We start from the raw sequence: 23,753 nt of genomic DNA, 5'->3' as shown, positions 1-23,753 counted from the left end.
CCTGACAAGAGGCGGAGGAGCAAGGCAGCATCCACACGAAGCAATTTGAGGAGCTATCAGGAAACGTCCCTGACGTCCGCAAAAAACGTGCCCCAAGCCTATTGGAGAGGCCACCACCACACGCTCAATGCCTCATGTCCAGAGAGCATTTTCATCTTTCAACAGAGATTATAAAGATGGGAACACCTCTAGGGGATATAATACCCTTAGCCATTACGATCTCAGAGCCTGGTGAAGATTTGAGAGCCTCCATGACAGACACCTTGTGGAGACAGAAGAAGGAAGCAGCAAGCAGCACAAAATCTACATCAAAACCGTGACACTGTATTGACTGCTTATCGGAACAACCATTTCAAAGGAAGGCTTGTTCCACTTCAATTTTAGCACAAAGGCTTTGGATAGCAGTGCTGGGAAATCTCATTTTCTGAACAGGACTCAGGCCAACAAATCATAAAAACAAAATTTTTGCAATCTTTTTTTTTTCTTTCTATTAATAAGGGGTTTTTGTTGTTGTTGTTTCCTAAAATACAGAGTGTTTCTTCTGCATCTGAAGCCCAAGTCGTCTTTGGCCTCCAAGCCAGCCCTGACTTCTCCAAGTGGAGTATTTTTTCGGCTCTGTGCCCTTCCTTCCTCTTTCATACACTAAATTTCACTCTGGAAGCACAAGAATCCCTATTGGTTTAGGGCTTCTCCTGCTCACCCACCAAACCAATACCGCACCACTAGCAGCGCGGCACATGTCGGAGCTTATTCTTAGTGTTTATTTCTTCCTTTTGGTTACAATGAGTCTTTGTTCCTCTGGGATGCCCACTGTTATATAAACAATAGGAAGTGGATATGGGCTAGTGGGTATAATGAAGACCTAAAGTTTAAGGCCTGCAATTTCCCATCCTATTTTCTGGTCACAAATTATTTACACTCTTGCCACATGCAAATTCCTGGCTGGAGGTCCAAGGTCTTCTCATATAAATTAAGCCCAGCTGTGGACGAGGCTCTTTGGGTTTGCTTCCTCAGGTATGCTTCCATTCTCCTTGAATCTAGATGGGCTTGTGGCTGCTTCAATCAAGAGGATGGCAGAAGTGATATTTATATGACTCCTGAGGCCAGGTTTTAAAAAGACATGCAGCTCCCCCTGGCTGTCTTGGAATGTTCTCTCTTCAAAGCCTGCTCATCAGTCTACTCTTCTCAGAACTCTGCCGTGGCCAAGCCACATGGTGAGGCAATGTGTAAGTCTCTAGTCAATGGTGCTGGCTAAGCCCAGCCTTCAAGTCACCCCAACCCAGAGCCCAAACATATGATCTAGAAGCCTCTAGATACTTCCAGCTCCAAGCTAGTCAAGTCTTCCCAGATGAGGCCCCTTGAGCGGAGACAGGCTGTGGACTGTGCCCTGTCTGAATCCCCGACCCACAGAATCTGTGAGCATAATTCAATCGTTGTTGTTTGATGCTGCTACTTTTTGAATGATTTCTTATCCAGTATCTGGACATACTGCATATATTGGTATCTGGACTACCAACTAAAAGTCAACCTGCTTTCTCACCATGTGCCATCAATTCTAAATAATATCAGCAATAAATACTTTGCCCCCAAATAACCTTTGGTTAATCAAAGTTCTAAACAATTGCTGTGGTTCCTACTAAGTTTTAATAATATACTTCCAAGCCACCATTGGTCCTCAACCCATGTGATGTCAGCCATTTGTCTCCATTTCAAAGTGAACCTGAGAGACTTTCCTTAGATCTGGATTCAGCTGGGCACGGTTTGCAAATATTCACTCCAGCACTCTGTTCACTGCTTTGAATTTTAAACATAAATAAATAACTCCAAGTGGTCTCATATAATGACAGAATTGAAGTAAATCAAGGTCTGTCTCTTTATCTTCACAACCTTGACATTTATTTCAAACCTACTGTTCAAGAGTAGGAATATGTAGTACCGAAAGAGGGAAAGACACAGACTGTACCCGAAGCAAGCTCAAACAATTCTGAACTAGTATGAATTCAATGGAAGTTCCCCATTTTAGCTTTCATATAAAATACAATGTTTATAAAGGACGCATAATAAAAAATCTGCTAATTTGAAGGTTATTACTAAAAATACTTTTGTCATATAAAGGAGGAGAGTGTTAAAAAATGATCCACTCTCAGTGTCAAATATGTTAAGAATACCACCAGAGCCAGGACATGCTGATTTAGAAAATAAAAGTGTTTCTCATCCTAGTCTCTCTAGTTTGTAAAAGATTCTCAAAGTGAGAAACAGCCTCAGGATAAAAGTCAAATCAAAAGTATGACTGTACTCCTTTGTTAAAATGTTAGAAAGATATAAAGTGATGCCCAGTTGAGCCTCTCAGCTAGAATAGGGCTTCTAATAACTTTAAGGGCAGACTAAAATGTCCAAAGTACAGAAAGGACTGTCTCGAAAAGAATTATATATGTGGCTTTGGGGGCACTGAACCCCAGTGAAATTCACTGAAAATCCACAAAGTTTTAAAGAAAGTCATACTAGCAAAAGCACCACCAGCTTAAACTAAAGAGGACAGACACAGGTCAACATGAAAAGACGTCTGTGGGAACCCCAACTTCTACAAGAAAACTAAGAGAGGTACTCAGCTGCAACATGGACCATTCCTCACTGAAAAGGAAAGATATCTCAGAGATTGGAGCAAAGAGCCCAGAAGGACAACAATGGATTGAGGAACTACTCTCAGGAAGCAAAACCAGATCCTAATCGAGGCACATTGCTATCCCTGGAGACAAAGGAACTGTTGACATGTTGATGGCTGGACTGCTACAGACTAGCCATCCGCTTCCTCTTCTTCTTTTTGAATAGAAGTCTACTGCTGTTATCCTGTCCCTATCTCACCGTTGTGTGGGGGGTGTGTAGGGAGCAGATAACTTGCCTTTTTAGTTCACAGGTGTCTGAATCAAGAGAATTTGTACCAGAGGAGTTTCATCAGTGACCAGACCAGATGCAGATCACAAGATAACTGACTTTAAGCCTGAAGCCATAAATGGACAAGACTTTCGAAGGTCTTATAAGGTGGTGAGAGTATTTTGCATATGGAAAGAATGTAAGTAATTATGTCAAGAGGGTGGATTGTGATAGATTAAATATGACCACAAAATTCTTGCTGTTCCTTCAATGAAGAGGAGAAGTCTATTTCCCCACTGCTCGAATCTGGGCTGGCCTTGGGGGATGTTTTGACCAATGGAATGCAGCAGAAGTGATGCTGTGTGACTTCCGAGCTTCAGTCTCAAAACACCTTGCCACCTCCTCTCTCAATCTTTTGGAACACTGCTGCCTAATGAACAAACCCAGCCTAGCCTCCTGGAGGATGAGACACCTAACAGAAAGAGGAAAGGGCAAGCACTCAGTCATCTCAACCATTCCGGCCATCACAGCTGAGGCCCCAGACATGGCAGTGACGTCATGTGGAACCAGCCAATCCCCAGCCTACCCACCAACTGACTGCAAATACATGAGTGAGCCCAGAGAAGTTTATCAAAAGAACGGCCTAGTTGAGCACAGGCCAAATTGCCAATCCACAGAATTGTGATCAAATAAATGTCTGTTGTTATAAGCCACTACATTTTAGGATGGTTTATTATGTGGTAAAAGATAACTGAAACAGCCCTCCAAAGGTACCCACTCATGACCGACTCCTAAAAAGTTTAAATGACTTGTACGTGGTCTCACAGGGAGGTGGGAATAGCGCTGGCCAGAACCCAAGTATCTCAAGCAACTAGCCCAAAGTTCTTTGTATGACACCACACTACCTCCTCTTGTACTTTTCAACAACTAGAACAAGAAAATAAGATGGAAATGGCTTAGGGAAACTGTTGTGAAAAGTGGCTAAAGGAAATTTGAAGGCAAAATATTTAACTAGAGATATCATTCAACTTACATGTAAATGAATATTTCCCATATATAGTTGGTCTAGGTATGTTTCTGACACACATTTATTGGAGAATTTGCACTCCACTTCAAAACAATAAATATTGTTAGCATATAAGATACATCCTTTACCAAAGTTAAGCAGCATGTATTGCATTGTCATTCAAATCTCTTTATAACTAGACTTCTAATGCAGAGTGACACGTATGCTTTTATTTCAGATTACTTATCAAAAACACAGTGCATAAGATGGGTGAGCAAAAGCAGAAATGGAAATAGAGACCATTTGGACATAGCAATTTTGCATGCTAAATTATTTCTTTTCCCCCTTCACAAATACAGTGACACATACGTACTGGGAAACCACGGTGCAAAAATGAGGCAGATGTCAATGAATGAATTTACATACAAACACAGCAAATCATGCCCCACCACACAGATGGTTTGCTCTTACCTTCTTCTGACATATAGCAGATATTTCAGCTGTAAGGGGAAGGTACACAAAATATCAACAAAGCAAGAGAGCCCATTTAAAATAAGGGCAGCCATGAAGGGGAGTAAAAACAAGCTTAGTAACACAACCTCTAGACTTGGCCAAAACAGCTTCTCACTTGTCTCTTAAATTGTCATCTACTTATGTTTAATGAGGTCAAAAACACCTGCATGTTCAAATACTTCACTTATTTTCACAAGTAATTCAACCTCCTCAGAAATGACTTAGAATTCAGACCATGTTAAAGCCAAATTACTTTAATCTCACCTCCTTATTTGACAGAGAACAAAACTGAGGGTTGCATGACTATAGGATCACCCAGTCAATGGGAGAGGCAGAGCCAGAGCTAACATCTCTGGAATCCCTGTTTTCCGCTCATCCATTATGCTATGCCACTGAGTTGATGGGATATATACTTCAGGATTGACTTAACAAATGGATAAAAACTCTTTCTAGTGGACATACCAATTATGTCCATGAAAATCGATGTTTGAGAGCACCTGAAAATAATTTTTCCAAAAATATGTTAACATTTCCCCTGAAATAGTAAGTGCTCAAAAAATGGATTAAACCATTACTTACAGTCTAGTCTGTGTTACCATTTATTAAAAAGATCAAAGGTAAATGTTGCCCAGACTCTGTCTGGAAATTATGAATTAGTGGATGCCAAATCAATAAAATTTACAACTCAGTTTTAAAAGCTGGTTTCGTATAATTAATGGTTATTTTACAGTCTGATATCTTAGAGTTTATCTTAACCTGTGTCACATCTTAAGCTTTATGTTAAGCTTAGCGCCACATCTCTAGATAAATTAATGAAAAGCTATCAATTTTCTTCCAAAGACGAATATCATCTGGAGATGCTGACAGAATTGAGCAGTATATCTGGTATTTAAAATGTGCTTTAGAACCTGACTATGGGTTTTACCTCAGAGTACTGGAAGTTGGCTAACAAGGTAACCTAATTTAAGCGAGAAAAAAGTTACCTTCATTCATAGAAATCCAAATCTTTTTACAGATATTCTTAGGTAAATTTTCAAAATGTCTCTTCAAATGATGTAGAAGCTGACATTATTGATCCATTTTACAGATGGAGAGCACTCACTAAATCATTTAAGGTCGAGATGACCTAATATTAAAAGTTAGACTACCAAGAGATAGTGTAATTATCATCAAGCAAAGGCCTTAAGTTTAAAAAAAAAGTTCACAATTTAGTTAACACAAGGTTTTTACATTTCTTTTTAAGATGTCTTTCATAGAAATTCTTTTATCTACCTCTGAAGTCATATGTCAAGTTCCTCCTGTGTGCCTGATCTAGACTCAGTATGCCCCCAGTTTCCACCTTTCATCTTTCCTCTGCTTTCCTGAGTACTTTTTCTGATCATTTCAGCCTCCAATTAGGTGGCTGGAATACCTGCTTCCCCGCGTGTGGAAGAAAGCTCTGTCCGGGACCTGCCCACTCACCAGGCTTAGCTTTCAGAACTCTGACAGACTACAAGCATCGTAATCTCGTCTTTCCACTGAGATGGGTCAGATGTACATTAGCCCCATTTTACTGATGGGGAGACTGAGTCTCAGGGCAATTAAACAATTTTCCCTAAAAACACTGAGCCAGTAATAGTGGCAGGAGAAAGACCCATTATTCAATGCTCTTCCTGCTGATGTCCCTTATTCCCTTTCCGACCTGGCACAGCAAACACATCATTGGCAACACCGGTTATATATACAGAAAACCCCTTATGACATAATTCAGCAGGGCTTTAGTCACACAGAATCCTAATTCCAACATCTACCCTTAATTTTGGTAGAGATGATGCCTCCTTCCTCATTATTAAGTGTGTGGGTATATTATAAGAAAGACATTGATATCATGCTTCATATGAATGAATATTCATAGACTATAATACTTCGGTTACTGTCTTTGTAAAATAAAACAGTACAAGAGGAGAGAAATCAACCATGCCATTAGTCACGATTACTCATTATTCATTCTTCTGAAGCAAACCATACCTTGTGGCAGAAGAACATCAATCAACCATTCACTGTGGTCCCTATAAAGAAAAGCAGAAGTCATTGTTGAGCTTCTTTGCAATGTTACCCTTCCCCCCGAATGTTTATAAGCTGCACACTACCGCTAAAAAGCTTTTAATAGAAAGGAAGTAAAATTAAGAGCACTATCATAGTACACTTTTTAAAATGTCTAATGCATTCCAGCTAAATTATAAATTATAGGCATTTCATCATATTCAGTTATCTTTAAATGATACTTTCCAGATGCTAATTAAGCCAACCAAAATACAGCATGATTTGTACAGAGCTGAATGTGATTCTGCAAAACCGACAAGCAAAGAGAACCCACATGAATTATATGTCATGTTTGAAAACCACAGTTTTCTGTTTCACTGTGCCCTTTTAACAGGGTCACTTGAAAACTGGAGCTGCTTTCTTAAATGGAATTGCTTTCTCTTGGCACATGGAAAGAAATATTGCAAATCTTCAAAGCTGAAACGTTTCAAATGAAAGTTCGCTATATATTAAATATCCAACAAACTAACCTTTAAAAAACAGAGAGGTTAGTGGGAAAGGTGGATAATGTAACCAATTTAAGTCCAAGTGATTGTTCTTATCTTCTCATTGTTGCCCTATTTCCTTTTCCTTGAAGACCCTGGTACCTACCCCGCGATCCTCTGGCTGCATTCTTCACAGAGATACAGTGGGGGTGGTTTATCACCCAAAGCTACTGACAGGGAAGGGTCTATACACATCTGAAACACACGAAGAGACAGAATGACCTCTCCTGTCCTGTTTATCACATTGCCTGTATCATGAGCACAAATGGTTCAATAATGACAAATTTTCTAAAGCAAAGCAGAATAAATATTTTTAGCAAAACCCATTCAACCTATAACTTTTTCCTACGCTGGCTGATGAGTCCACACTGAAGCTTTAAATGTGGCTACTGTGGTTATTCATTTCTCCTGTTATTTGCAATTCAAGTAACAAACAGTGTCAAGAAATCCACCTTCATTCCACAAAGATAAAAAAATCATCTTGCTCAATGGCTGTTCAAATTGCCTCTACATGACTCGTATAGTAATTCCTTCTCTAAAGTGGTAAACACAGCAATCTCTTTTTAGGAAAAGGAAAACACATTATTAAGATTATAAAATCATAACTGTTACCAAAATGCATGCCATAGAGAATTTTGCTTCTTAAGATAGACCTCATTCAGAAAATTTAGCACTAGATCTACCATTGAGTGATTCACTTTTCTTACTCTGGAACCTAAGTTCTACATCAGTCATCCAACATTTCATTTTCAGGTGTTTTTCCTTCCACGCGTGACCTGTAGTATCTTTAACCCTGCTATGCCCCGTTCAATTCTGAATTATTTATGGCTGAGTTTTCATTAACCTAAACACAGAGATGAAAAGTGTTCATTTTACAGTTGATCATCAGGATATTTCAAATATCTGGATGTTTTAAATGAAGCGAACAAAATATTCAGACGACCAGCTGAATTTTGTACTTTGCATCAGTTTAAATTCCTATGACTTTCCAAAGTCATTTTGAATTCCGTTCTTGCCCTTTTCCACACTACAGCTGATTATGCAGTTAATGTGCCTAGTACACAAATTCTTCTGGAACTTCACGCTGCCTTGTCTTTAGTTTTTACTGAGTTGAAGGGGAAAAACGAACTAAATTTATCATCCAAACAGCCTGCCATTTAAACTTAAAACCCTGAAGCGTTTCAATGATTGGAGGAAAAAGGAGTTAGAATTCCTAAATTTAAATAATTATACCATCAAAATCTGTAAAATATATGTTCCCATTGTGAAAATTTTCCTTAGATAAGCTCCATGCTTCCTTTTTTGCAATGAATAACTACTTTTTGGTGTGTTAAATCAGGGACTGGCAAACTTACTGCAAATGGCCAGAGAGTAAATAATTCTGGCCTTGTGGGCCATACGTTCTCTGTCACAACTACTCAACCGTGCTGCTGTAGCATGAAAACAGCCATGGACAATATGCAGGCAAATGAGCATTTAGCTCAATACGTAACAATAGACAGCCATAGGCAATACATAAGTAAATAGCTGTGGTCCAATAAAACTTTATTTACAAAAACAGGCAGCATGCCAAATTGGACTATAGGCCATAGTTTGCTGACTTAGTTTTAGATAATTATCTGGACTCCAAAGTACTTCATAAAGTGATTTTCAAATAGAACCAAGTAAAACCAAAAGCAGAGTGTGATACAACAAACTATAAGTTCCAACACGTTTTCATTTTCAATCCTATCACAACTCTTGGCTCTTACCTAAAAAGTACTTTTTTGCAACCTATGCCAACCAAAATAGATAATACTTTCTACCGGCAAGTCATTACTCCGCGGTGCTATACCTCACCATTATGGAGACGTTAGGCCTTTTGTGAGGATAAATGCATTTTCCCTGAGTCTTTGCCATGCACCCCATGGAGACCTCTTCTTTAGTGCAGTTACTTCACTCTCATTTCTAATGAATCATTGATACCACTGTCAGGCAAAGAGCTTTTTCATTCCACTCAAAAGGAAAAACTCCTAGGATGTTAGAACTGTAAAGAGCCATTAGAGATTAGCTAATTGACCTCTGATGTATTATGAATTAATTAACATGACCCATCAGATTTGTAGCTGATAGTGTCAATTCTGTTCTACTCTGAACACCCATATTAATATGTTCATATCTGACTGCATTAAAAAATAGCAATTTTCTGTTTATAAATATAACATATGCCAAATGTAGAGGCTTGGGAAAATGAAGGAAATAAGAGAATAAATAACTCATTAACCTCCATCTCAATGCAATCACTAGTAACATTCTGATGAGAATTACTGGTTGTTTTTCACTATGAACATGAATATAAATATATGTAATTTTAAACTAAATTGGCATCGTACTGTACAATTTCATAATTTCTTTTTCATTTAACATTATTCTGGAAGCATCTGGATGGCAGATACCCTTGATCTACATGTCCTATAGTCACATCTCCGTGGGTTTGGGGAGCACTCATATTGTAAAGAAAGAACAGCACGGAGCCAGACCTGTTGTCAGGCAAAAGCAGCCCCAGCACAGGAGGCGTTAACAAGAATGTTACCTTTCTGGGAATTGTAGAGTACAAATAAAAAAGGGAGCTCTTCAGGAAAACTGGAGTTCAGAAAGCAAAATTTTGGGGGTGATAAAAATATTTTAGAACCAGATAGAGGTGGTGGTTGCACAACATGGTGAATGTGCTACGTGCCACTGAACAGTTCGTTTAAAAATGGTTAATTTTATGTTATGTGAATTTCACCTCAACAAACAAATGCCAGAAGGTAGGATGATTTGGCCTGTCCTGGAGGGCTGGCTGTGGGAACAGCCTGTGAGGAAAGGGAGGCCAGGCCAGAGGAGGGCACTGGGCTGTTGGCCTGGAAGAGAAGGAGAAAATCTAATCCTGATGATTTCTGTGGGTAGGAGGCCAGACATCATTCCTAATCAGGAAGTCAGAGGACTCCTGGGAATGCAGTCTGACAAAAAATCAAGGAAAAATCAGACAGAAAGTACCTCCTTTCTGTTGATGTCTGGGTGAATCAAAAGAGGGAGTTGTAACTTAGACGGGAAGAAGAAAGGACGGATATAGAAACTAAAGTGAGAGAGGCAGATAAGTCTCACCACTGCGAAGAATTAATTCCATGAATAATACATGAACTCAAGTGTTTTGCTGAAAACGTCCTCACACCAAAGAACAGCACCTTTGAACCCCAAATGTCCATGGCGGCTCAGAGGGGGGTGCACACAGTAGAAGAGGAGAGGACTGTGTTTCCAGGGGTGGCTTTCCCTCACCTGCTCTTCCTCAACACAAATTCCTTCAGTTTGCTTTCATCAAAAGCAGAGATCAAGTGTAACAATGCAAGGATGTCTTTTGTTAGTAAGAGATATCTAGACGACAGTGTTACTACTGGCACTCCTCTGCCGTTCTGGTACATGAAAAACATTTTTGGTTCCATTTATGTTTCTTGTTGGTTCCATTTATATTTATATTTCTTATAACTCATTTTACCTCTTCTACTCCATTTCTATAAAATGACAGTACTATTTTTCTATCATTTGGTAATCTTTACAGTCGACCTATCCATAGAACAAGGGAGGCAAACTCCCATGACACTAGGTTCTAAAAAGTAACTGTGAACTTTAATCACTTAACCTAACTCTCATTCTTCATAATATAAAAATTAACCCTTGCAAATCCAGACACAGGTCTCTCCAGCCAAGTATTGTATCCAACAAAAATAAGTAATTTTGTTAAAAGGTTTGATTATTTTTCTTAACATTCAATTTGAAAGATTCAGGGTTATAACAGACAGACCCAATTAGATGTGGTAGAAAAAGAATAAGGCTGACTCAAGGTACCTGGTTCCAGCCGTGTGACTGTAGGAAAGTGACTTAACCTCTCTAAACCGCTGTTCCCTTACCTCTAATGTAACTTTCCACGTTTGCTGTCCAACTACCTCTGTCGTTTCAACTAAATCATATCTGTGATCTGAGCTAAGACTTAACAATTTCATCTATTTTTGTCCTATGACTCTTGAGTTTGCATAGTCACACTCTAGACACTCATGATTTGTAGCATACACATGAAAACAGGGGCAAGGTACCTTTCCCTGAGTTTATTAGCTCAGATAGAGCCAGTTCAGGACTAAGTAAATGTTTCACCAGAATTATTCTGATAATTAGCTCAGTGCTACACAGCACTTGGCTATGAACTGATAGACAAACCTGCAGATACCACTATCGATTGCTCTGTCTTGAAGCAACCCACCAAAGTATAGTTAGACTGACATGGACGTGCTTGAGATTACCACAGAGCACAGGCCTCTGCTTTACAGAGAAGGATACAATCTACTCCATTTCATTCAGCAATCTGCTCCTGATAATTTGACCACTGATAATACGAGATGGCACCAGGTCTGCTAAAACAGTACCTTCACAGCTGGTTTGTTAATTGCGTTGTGGCATTCAATGTGCTGGCAGTGGATGGGATTCCAAGCTGTAAAGCAAAGCATAGCTGATGAGTACTTCTCATTGAAATTATTTGTGCCCTAGTAAAAACACAGCAGATACTTCACTAGTTTTCTTTTTCCTAAATAGAACCATCATCAGAAGGCTTCCTAAAATAATCATTTTTTTAGTCTATGAAAAATTCTAAAACCAAGCAAAGATATCACAACTCCATCCATTTTCTCATGGGGAGAGACAAGCTGGTATAAGGTGGCATACACAACATCATAATATTACCTCATAACGATATGCCATTAGTCAGTTCTCAAAGGTTTTTATACCTATAGTTTCACTTGATCCTCCTAACAACTCTGTGAAATAGATACAGCAGATTATTAACCTCATTTCATATATGAGTAAGTTAAAGTTAAAAAGATTAAGTAGCTTGTTACGGTCACAAAGTTATTAAATGACAAGCTGGGACTAGAACCTATAGCTCTTCATTCTTGACACTCTGCTCTTTTCACTCTACTATAAACTATGCTAAACCTTCTAGATTTTTGGCACCAGGAAGTGTTTCAAATTGATAATAACTGAAATGAATTGTAAAGCAACCTCCACCATTCCATTTCCCACTCCATCCCCATCAAACGTGGAGACTGGAAAGATAAGATTCTTGTCAAAATGAACTTCATCTCTCTCTCACACGTGACCCATAGACTAAATCTCTGCTGGTTTGCTAACACTGAACTCCTTAACACAGCATACACACAATGAGGACAAGAACCAAGTAATCTGGGATAGATCAGAACAAGAGGCACAACAAGTAATTATCATCATCCAGATCATTCTGCAGCCCAAAGCACCTAGCTAACAATGTTCCATCATTAAAAAAAAAAAGTATCAGGATTATATGTTTAAAAGTAGGGCATTTTTCTAAATTGCCATATTCTAATCTTACAGGACTATGATCAGCCTAATATATAAGAATTTTCAGGTTAGAAGATATTCTTACTTAGTTACATACCCAATTGTAATTCAAAAATACTTATTATTAATGATTCAGACCTAATTTATGCTCTAAATATTTTATAAAATTTTCTGTCTCGGATTGTCCCAACTTCAAATCTTCTGTCCCACTGTTAAACCAGGTATAAGATTATGTGCCTGTTTGGGATTCAGGAAAATATGGTCCAGAGCCACCTACCTTAAAAAAATATACAATGAGTCTATTTACTTAAAAAGAAGATAAGAAGTGCAGACCAGAAACCACCATTCTAATAACATAGTATCATATTGATTATATTTTGAGAGAGAAAGAAAGAGGAAATGAATGAGTAAGGAATGGATGAATGAAGAAATAATTTGAATATAAGTATTCCATGACTGTAAGATTTGTTTCCTACATAGGGAAAAATCAAATCAATATAGAGAGTAACAACGAGTTTTCTTGTATAATTAGGAGAACCCTAAAGAAAAAGACGGCCTTTAACCAGTACAGGAGTTGCCAATACATGGGACATGTGCCCCATTCCTCCAATCACAAGCTCATGACAGATATCACTAATCCACAACAGCATTCATTTCTGCTGAGTCCAGAAGTGGCCTTAAAATCCTCAACACTGAGCTCCAGGAGGTCACATCTATCAACAGTGTTGGCACACAGACGAAATTAGGTAACCACCTCTGAATCTGTGTATTATGAGAATATTTGCAGATCACTTTATAAATATGAGGAAGTTCTTGACACTTATAGATAGAATATTCAAAGATATAACAACCACTATGGCATAGGCATAAACCGATCAGAATGTGCAACAGCCAATAGTACTTGATGAGGTCTGCTCTGCCAAAAATTAATGCTTCATACATGGATAGTGGCGACATCCAGGAGGTCCTACTCTTCTAGTTTTTTATTTCATTTTTACAGTGTCACTGAGTTAAGAACAGGTTGTAGGATACTTCATTTAAGTCCACCAAAGTCACACTAGATTTAAGTTACTAGAACAGTGATTCTTAACTTCAGTTGTGTATCGAAAATCACCTGTCAAGTTTTCAAAATTATGATGTCTGTAACCCATGTTAGATCCACTGAATCAAAATCTCTAAAGATAGAGCACAAGTATTTGTAATTGAGACAAGCACTACAATTGATTCTGATATAAGGACAATCTACATACCTTACCTTATAGTAAATATAGTCATGGTAAATCTCCCTTCATTTGAAAATATAAGCAAAAAATATAGCATAAAAACATGACAGACAAGAATTCTGCTTCCAGCTATGACAGAGTAACTGGTATTAGACTTTCCTTCCCACCAAAAACAACTAGAAAACCAGAAAATATATATGAAACAACTGTTTTCAGAAATTGGACTACAGGTAGTGCAGGACAATGATCCTTCAGAGAAGAGAAACAATGAAATGAGTCCTACAATCACCTTGGCTTTCTTCCTGGAAGCAATTTCCAGACACTGGCCCTAGAAGGGGAAAGATAAGCACAGTAGAGTGGTTTCACTGAGTTGAGGAAACAAAAACTGGAGTTTAGAGAGGCAAGGTGGCTTGAATTTGCTAGGTAAAGTACCAAAGAAGGGAAAAGGGAGCTACACAAAGAAAGAGCTCTAGAAATCTTAGCAGGAGTCCTTTGGGGTCTTTTGCTTTATACTAAGCTAAACGTGTGTAAGGCAAAACTCCATTAGGCTGCATAGAGAACAACTATGGGGGATTCGTAAGCTAAATAATTCCTACATCTCCTACAGAGCTGGGAGATATTCGAGTTCCAACCAGTCAGAATGGAGGTGACTCAGTGAAAACCTGGGACATTTAATAGAGACTCTAGGAGGTCATACCCTAGTAGTAGGGCTAAACTAACATTAGAGACAAGGCTACTCTGGGCACACACTAACAAAACATAAGAATAAGTCTGGAAAGGGTCAAGCTGATCCACCAGTAACTTGACTGCCAACACAAACTTCAACACACTGTAATGCAAGACAATAAAATCCAGACACTCAGTAATGTAATATTAAAAATTTTTAGCATCTAGTCAAAAACTCCTTGATATTTGTAAAGGGAGGAAAATGTTACCCAAATCAGGGAAAAAAATTGGCCAATAGAAACAAGCCCAGAAACTACAGAGATGAGGTTGTTAGCAAAAAAGGACGTTAAAACAGCTATTATAAACATATTCAAAGGAAAATATGAACACGAGGATAGAGATAAAGACAAAAGAATCAAACGGAATTTCTAAAAACTTAAAATACAACATCAGAAATAAAAAATTCACAGAATGAGCTTAATGGCAGATTAGACAAAGTAGAAGAAAAGACCAGTGAATTAGAAGACATAACAAGACATAACAACAGAAACTACCTAAGCACTGGAAGAAATAAAACAGAGCTTCAATGAGCTATGGGAAAATATCAGGCAGATTAAAAACCAAGAGAAGCAAGGAGTGGGAGGATGAATATCTGAAGAAACAATGGCCAAAATTTTTCAAGTTTGATAAAAACTATAAACGCACAGATCCAAGAAGCTCAGTGCATCTTAGGTAAAATAACAGCAAAGAGAATCACCCCAAAACTCATTATAGTCAAATTGATGAAAACCAACAATAAAGAGAAAATCTTAAAGGCAGCCAGGAAAAAAGACACATTACTTACAGGGGAACAAAGATAAAGAATTGTCACCGATTTCTTGTCAGAAACAACTCAAGCCAGAAGACAATGGAACCACATCTTTAATAGGCTGAAAGAAAAAAACTGTCAACCTAGAATTCTACACCCAGTGAAAATATCCTTCAACAATGAATATGAAATAAAGACTATTTGAAGACAAACACAAGAAAAGAGAATTCATTGCCACCAGAGTTCTGCTACAAGAAATGTCAAAGGAAGGTCTTCAAGCTGATAGAAAATGATACCAGATGAAAGCTAGGACCTACACAAAGGCATAAAGCATTCTAGACAAGGTAAATATGGTGAATAACTACAAAAGACTTCCTACTCATATTAACATGCTGTTAAAAGATGATTTTCTATTTAAAACAAAAATAATAGTCATGTGTTATGAGACTAATATACAGAGAAGTAAAATATTTGATAAGAAGAACAAAAAGAATGGGAAGGGGAAAATAAAATTGCACAGGTTTCTTACATTGCATGTAAACTCGTATAATACTATGTAAAGGTAGACTGTGAAGTTAAAGGTGCATATTGTAAACCCTAGAGCAATTCTTTTTAAAAAGAGGTATAGCTAGCAATTCAATATAGAGATAAAATGGAATACTAAAAATAACTAACCCAAAAGAAGGCACGATATTAAAAAGAAAAGGAACAAAGAATAGATGGAACAAAAAGAAAACAAGTACAAGATGATAAGACTTAAACCCAACCATATCTGTATTTACATTAAATGTAAATAGCCAAAACAATAGTTACATTACATGTAAATGGTCTAAAAGGCAGAGACTGTCACATAGGATTTAAGCTTTTCAAAAAGCATGACCCAAATATATCCTGCCTGCAAGAAACACATTTGAAATATAAAGATAGATAAGTTAAAAGAAAACAGAAAAAGTTATACCATGCAAATGTTATTCATAAGAAAGCTGGAGTGTCTCTATAAATATCAGACCAATAGATTCTAGGACAAAGAATATTACCAGTAATAAAGAAGGATATTTCACAATGATGAAAGAGTCAATTCATCAAGATGACATAACAATCATAAATATGTGTGCAGCTAATGATAGACTTTTACATTGCATGAAGAAAACTGACAGAACTGAAAAAAGAAAGAAGTCCATATCTGGTGTTACAAATTTCAACAATCCTCTCTCAGTAATTGATAAAACAAAATAGAAAATAAGTAAAAACAAAAGACTTGAACAACATTCTCAACAACTTGACCTAATTGATAACGATAGAATTCTCCACTCAACCACTGTGGAATAGACATTGTTTTCAAGGGTACATGCAACATTTACTAAAATAGACAATATTTTGGTCCAAGAAATAAGCCTCAAAGATTTAGATAGAGTGATATTATAGAGTATGTTTTCTGACCACAACAGAACTAAACTAGAAATAAATAAAAAGATATTTAGAAAATAACTAAATATTTGTACATTTTAAAAACCACCCTTCTAAACAATCCATAAATGAAAGAAGAAATCACAGCAATATTAGAAAATATTCTGTATTGAAACACAATGAAATCATAGCATATTAAATTTGTGGGATGCATCTAAAGCAATGGTTAAAAAGGAAATTTATAGCTTTAAATTTTTATATTAAAAATATAAAATATCCAAAATAAATGAGTTATACTTCTACCTTATTAAAATAGAAAAAGAACAAACTAAACTCTATATTAGTAGAAGGAAGAAAATAAGAAAGATAGAAGCAGAAATCAATGAAATTAAAAACAGAAAACCAATAGAGAGAATCACAAAGCCAAATGCTGCTTCTCTGGAAAGTTCAATAAAATTGATAAGCCCCCTAGCTAGCCTGAGGTATAAAAATATATATAAGAAACAAATTACCAATATCAGCAATGAAAGACAGGACATCATTTCAGATGCTATAGACATGCCAATAAATTTGACAAGTTGGATTAAATGCCCATATTCCTCAAAAAACACAGATTACAAAATTACAAAATCTGACAATACAAAGTAAAAAAATCTAACCACTTCATAACCTATTAAATTGAATTCATAATGTAAGACCTTTCCACAAAGAAAACCCCAAGTCCAGAAGGATTCACCGGAAAATTCTATTAACTATTTAAGAAATAAATAATGCAAATCCTACATAAACTCTTTCATAAAATAGAAGAGGAGGAAACACTTCCCATCTCATTTTATGAATCAGCATTATGCTGTGAACAAAACTAGATGAAGATATTACGATAAAATAAAACTAGATCAATACTCCTCATAAATGTACAAGCAAGAACACTTTAAAAAATTAGTAAACTAAGTCTGGCAATATAACACAACTGACAATGTAGAATTTGTCCCAGGAATGCAAAGCTGATTTAACATTGCAAAGCAAATCAACATAATTTACCATATTAACAGAATAAAGGGAGGAAGTCATATGATCATCTCAATGGCAGAAAATGCATTTGACCAAAATTGACATCCACTCATGATAAAGAAAACTCTCAGGAAACTAAAAATAGACAGGGACTTCCTCAATCTGATACAAAAGTATCTGTGAAAAACTTACAGCCAACATCATATTTAATGGTGAAAGCCTGAATATTTTCCCCTCACAGACTCAGGGAAAAAACAAAAGATATCCACTCTCAGCACTTCTGTTCAACACTGAACTGGAGATATGAGCCAGTGCAATGAGAAAAAGAAAGAGGGAAAGGAAGGAGGAAATGATGGAAAGGAGAGAAGGAAGGAAGCAAGGAAAGAAGAAAGGGTGAGATGGGAAGCTAACATAATGAGATAAAAATAGATTGGATAAGAGATATGATATGTAATTAAACTAAAAATAAAATAGCAAAATTAGAAACCCTCATTCAAAGCAACAAATAGAGGTGATTTGGGAGAAAATCAAGTAAGTTATAGAGTAAATCAACCTGAGAAGCTAAGAATATAGAGGAAAAGATAAATACATGGAAAATTGTGGTTATAGTAGCTACACAGCGCAGAAAATGAAAATCCGACCTATCAATTACAAGTATTCCCAAGGAATATACCAAAACAAGGAAGAAAGTAATAATTTAAAATTTCATTAGTGAGAAATTTCCTGAAAAAGGACCTGTATTCACAGATTGAAAGCGCTCTTCATATTATAGGCAAAATCAATGAAAAGATAGTCATATATAGAAATATTTAAGAAAAGTTCTTTTTAATAAATAAATAGGTCTCCAAGAATTAAGAACAACAAAAGGAGTTCCTATAACAGACAAAGTCACACTGGTCTAAGATTTGTCTTCTATAACTCTAAATGCCAGAAAACAATGAAGCAATATTTATATTTTTTTCAGTGAAGCAGAGTTTTCTTTCATGTGTGACGATATAGAAACACATTCTTAAATACACCTGAGCTCAAAAATATATATGACCTACATTCCACTGTTGAAAATATTACAGAAAAAGAGTCTGAGTCCCATTTCCCCAGAAATGACAGACAAATTAATTCAAGTCAATCCTCCTACTGAGAACAGTTAGAAAACTGGACAAGATTAAAACCAAAACAAACAGAGAATTTTACGGGAGATTTATGGGGCCATGACCCAAAAGAGGAAGGAATTCATTGAAAGGTGAACCTGGCATTTGAGGCCACTCTTCCTCCTTTGCCCATTTCTCTATCTGCCAGTTCCACAAGACGAGCAGATTTCAGCAGACTCTTTGAAGTAAGAGAACAAAAAATGGAATTTGGGGACCACCAAGGAATGAGAGACCAAAAAATCTCCCTAGGCGGTGGGTAGAGGTCCTAAAAGGCCACACCCTATGAGTAAATGGGAACCAGAAATAGACCAACCCTCACAGGGTTCTCATCTTGAGAATGGCCCATAGGTCTTTTGGGGTGGGGGAAGCGGCATTAAGGTGATCTGGATTGTTAATGTCCATAAGCTCCTGCCAGAAGCAAAAGCAAACCTTCTCTAAAGAAATGCATCATAATCCTAAACCTCGAGTTAGCTCTATAGCTTCTGTATCTAATGTCTTGTACACAATTAAAAAGAAAACAAACATACATACAGGAAAGACAAGAAAACAAAAGAAACAACAACAGATCAGAATCTCCAGAGATCTAGAATATCGAGTTATCAGAAACAGACTTTAAAATAACTATGCTTAATATGTTCTATAAAGTACAAGACAAGTTAGCGAATATCATCAGAAAATTGGAATTTTTTTAAAGCACCAAATGGGAATTCTAGAACTTAAAAATATAATTAACATAATTAAGAACACAATTGGGAGACTAAAAAATTAGTGAACAGGAAGACAAGTCAGAAAAAAAGATTCAGCATGAAGCACAGAAAGATGAAATGGGGGAGGAAAAGACGAAAAAAATATTCATAGGAAATGGAAGAAAAGTCTAACATACGTGTCATTGGAATTCCAGAAAGAGGGATGAGAATACGGTACAAGCAATTTTTCAAGAAATAAGGGAACTTCAAGTTACAGCCCCTAATGTCCTAGGATATATTGGACTTATCCTTCCACTGGACAAAATGTATGAAGCAACTAATTTCTAACATTGGGCATAGATTTTAACAGAGGGCTACAATCCTTTGAAAAAAGGGGAGCATACAGGTTCCTCTACATGGACCTGGGCTTTCTGCCTGAGAACGCTTCCAAACTGCAGCAAAGACGAGTGGAACCCAATAAGAAATTAGCATTTTCAGTGAGTAGGGGAAACAGATATCAGAGTGAAGAATTGCTAAGGCAGCTGCAATTTGTGAGTAAAGGTACAGAACAGAAGGGGGCAGCAGGAAAGAGGTTCCGCAAATCTGCGTAAGGGTGCCCCTCAGGTCCTTGGCCTAGTCCTAAACTGCATGTGCTCAGAACAAAACTCCGCAAGGACTAGCAGAGAACAGCTGCTTACTGGTTTAAAGCTGAGATTTCAGAAGTCACATAGTGATAGAGATGCATTGTATTTCCAACTAGCCAAAGAGAGGAACTTTGGTGAACATGCCAGGAATTCAGGAGACCACAGATAGGTCACACCTTGTGAATGAAGACCGTGCTCCAGGCCTCATAGAATGAGTTTGGAAGTGTTCCTTCTGCTTCTATTTTCTGAAAAGATGGTAAAGAATTGGTATCATTGCATCCTTAAATGTTTGGCAGAATTCACCAGTGAAACCACCTGGGCTTGGTGCTTTCTGTTATGGAAGCTTACTAATTATTGATTCAATTTCCTCAATAGATATAGGCTTATTATCTATTTCTCCTGTGTGAGTTTTGGTAGTTTGTATCTTTCAAGGAACTTGTCCATTTTATCTGTGATCAAATTTGTGGGCACAGAGTTGTTCATAGTATTCCTTTATTATCCTTTTAATGTCCATGGCATCAGTAATGATGACCTCTAATTCATTTCTGATATTGATATTTTCTTTTTCTTTTTTCTTCTTATTTAGCCTGCCTAGAAGTTTGTCAGTTTTAAGTGATATTTTTTTAAAAACAGCGCTGGTCTTTGTTGATTTTTCTCTATTATTTTGTTTTAAATTTCACTGAATTCTGCTCTAATTTTTATTCTTTCTTTTCCTTTTTTTTTCACTTGCTTTAGGCTTAAATTGCTCTTTCTCTAGTGTTCTAAGGTAGAAGCTTAGTTTATTGATTTTAGATCTTTCTTCATTTCTACTATATGTCTTTAATGCTATAAACTTCCCTCTAAGCACTGCTTTCACTACATACAACAAAACTTGAAAATGACACCAAAGCAATAATAATTATGCACCAGGAGTAAAGGCAAAACTGAAACATACTTGTCTTAACACCATAAAACTAAGCTGTGACAGGAGAACTAGATCCACTAGTAACTTCACACTGGCAAATACAAAATTGAATACTTTTAGAGGAAATAAGATGTCCCAGAGTCTCCACAATATATTCTCTACAATGTCCATGATAAAATAAAAAATTACAAGATATGTGAAAGGGCTAGAAAATGTTACCCATAATCAAGAGAAAAAGAGTCAAAAGAAGCAGACAAACAGATGACGCAGACTCATTTGGAATTAGGAGTAAGGGTTTTAAAGTAAATACTTAAAATATGTTAAAGATATTCAAGGAATAGATCATTAAGATAAGGAAAACTCTAAAAAGTAACCAAAAGAAAATTCTAGAACTAAAATATATATAAAATTAGGAGCTTTTTGGATACACTTCTTACAAAATATTGGACAGAGTGGAAGAAAGAATCAGTAAACTTGAAGACAGGTTAATGTAAATCCAAACTAAAGCACAGATAAACAATTTTTTTCAAAAAAAGGAATGGAGCACTTGAGTCTTCTGGAACAATATCAAATATTTTTTAAAGTCCCAGAATGAGAGGAGAAAAAGAAAGGGGCAGAATAAATATCTAGAGAGGATAACAGCCAACATTTTTCCAAAGCTGACGTAGAACACAAAACCACAGATTCAAGAAGCTCAGCAAACCTCAAGCAGAATAAATATAAAACCCACTACACTTACGCAGATCATAATAAAACTACGAAATACCAAAAATAAGGTTAGGATCTTTAAAGGAGGCAGAGAAAAAATATATTATATTCAGAGGTACAATCATAAGAATGTCTAATTTCTTATCAGAAACAATGGAATGACATCTTCAAAGTGTTAAAAGATAAAAGTAACATTCACTGATTACCAAGGAATTACAATAGAAATCAGAAGAAAAAGTTATTAGAACCCAAATACTTGGAAATTAAATAACATTCTCCTAAATAACACACAAAGGAAGAGATAGCAATGAAAAATTTTAAATATTTTTAAATGAGTGATAGTAAAAATACAACATACCAAAACTTATGAGATACAGCTAATGAAGAGCTTAGAAGAAAATTGGTAACTTTAAATGGATAATTAGAAAAAAATTATAATGTTCAAAATCAACAATCTAAGCTTTCACCCCAAGAAACTAGAAAAAGAAAAAGAGGAAATTAAACTCAAGAAAAAAAGAAAATAGCAAAGATAAGGGCAGAAAGCAATGAAATACATAAAGAGGAATATAACATTTTCTTCTCTACTGTTGTTTTAGTTTATCTAAGTATTTGATAACATTCAAAATCTATTCAAGAAAAAGCTCTCAGTCAAGTGGAAATGACATGAAACTTCCTCACAGTGACATAAAGGGTTTCTGCAAAACCCTATAGCTAACACCATACTTAATGGTGAACTATTCCTTAAAGTTAGGAACAGAGCAATGGTCCCCATTCCTACCATTTCTATTCAATATTGTTCTGAATGTCCTAGGCAGTGAAACAAAGAATAAAACCCAGCAATAAATGGTATACAAATGGGAAAGAACTAGCAAATTTGTCTTTATTTACAGGTGATACTATCATCTACATAGAAAATCCAACCAATCAACAAACTACTGGAACTAATAATTGAATTTAGCAAAATCATGGGATAAAAGATCAATATGCAAAAATCAACTGAATTTCTTTATGCTGTCAACAAACAATTGGAAACTTTATTTTAAAATAATGCTATTTACAACAGAATCAAATAATCAAGAACTTACGAATTAATTTAACAAAGGAAATGCAAGAATTCTACACTCAAAATTACAGAACACCGTTGAGAGAAATTTTAAAAGACCTAAATAATGGAAAGATATATCACGTTCATGGATTAGAAAATTCACTACTTTTACAATGTCAATTCCTTCCAAATGGAACTATAGATTTAACACTATCCAGATCAAAATCTCAGCAGGATTACTTTTTGCAGAAATGAAAACTGATCTAAAATTTATATGGAGATGCAAAAGACCTAAAATAGCCAAGATGATCAAAGAAGAACAAAGTTAGAGATTTGCACCATCTGATTTCAAGACTATAAAGCCAAACTATTTAAGACAGTTTGTATTGGTATACAGATCAATGAGACAGAATAGAGTCCAGAAATACACCTATATATATATAGGAACAAGGGGCCAATACAACTGTAAAGGGAAAGGACAATCTTTTCAATAAAGGATGCTGGAACAATCCATACGGAAATAAACTAATCATACCCACCACACCCAAAAATTAAACTTGAATGGATGATAGACTTAAATATGCAAGCTAAATTATAAAGCTTCTGGAAGAAAACATAGGAGACTATCTTCACAACCTTGGAGGAGGCAAAGCTGCCTTAGGACATGAAAGGCACTAACCTAAACAAAAAAATTATAATTTTAGTTTGCCAAGATTAAAAATTCATGCTCATCAAAAGACACTGTTAGGAAATAAAACAGCAATCCCAAACTGGAAGAAAACACTTGCAATATATAAATCTGACAAATGACTCTTACCAGACTACATTAAAAACAATTACATAACAATAATAAAAAAGATAAACAACCCAATTAATGACTACGCAAAAGACTTCATCAAGTACTTCACAAAATATCTGAATGACCAACGAGCATATGAAAAGGTGCTCAACATCAGTCATCAAGGAAAGGCAAATTAAAACCACAATGAAATAGACACCCACTAGAATGACTAAAATTCAAAACGCTGAGAGTTGCAAATATTAATGAGGGTGAATGGCAACTGAAACTCTCATACATTGTTGGATGAAATGTAAAATTGCATAAACACTTTATAGAGCTGTTTAGAATTCTCTTATAAACTCTGTGACTCAGTAATTCCGCTG

At 36.2% G+C, this 23,753-nt stretch overlaps 1 protein-coding gene across 7 annotated transcripts in view; it reads right to left on the bottom strand.

The window, feature by feature from the left end:
- Positions 1-23,753, bottom strand: part of UNC79 (unc-79 homolog, NALCN channel complex subunit) — a 240,600-nt gene that overhangs the window by 134,446 nt on the left and 82,401 nt on the right. For all 7 annotated transcript variants that reach the window (XM_070594580.1, XM_070594578.1, XM_070594583.1 and 4 more), the window contains exons 8-11: positions 11,394-11,458; positions 7,064-7,152; positions 6,398-6,438; positions 4,349-4,377 (exon numbers count right to left, since the gene is read on the bottom strand). In XM_070594580.1, the coding sequence (XP_070450681.1) occupies positions 4,349-4,377; positions 6,398-6,438; positions 7,064-7,152; positions 11,394-11,458 (224 nt within the window). The remainder of the gene's footprint in view (positions 1-4,348; positions 4,378-6,397; positions 6,439-7,063; positions 7,153-11,393; positions 11,459-23,753) is intronic.

This window comes from Equus przewalskii, chromosome 25 (genome assembly GCF_037783145.1).
Source record: "Equus przewalskii isolate Varuska chromosome 25, EquPr2, whole genome shotgun sequence".
In the NCBI taxonomy this organism is placed as follows: Eukaryota; Metazoa; Chordata; class Mammalia; order Perissodactyla; family Equidae; genus Equus; species Equus przewalskii.
This window is presented reverse-complemented; position numbering and strand designations above follow the sequence as displayed.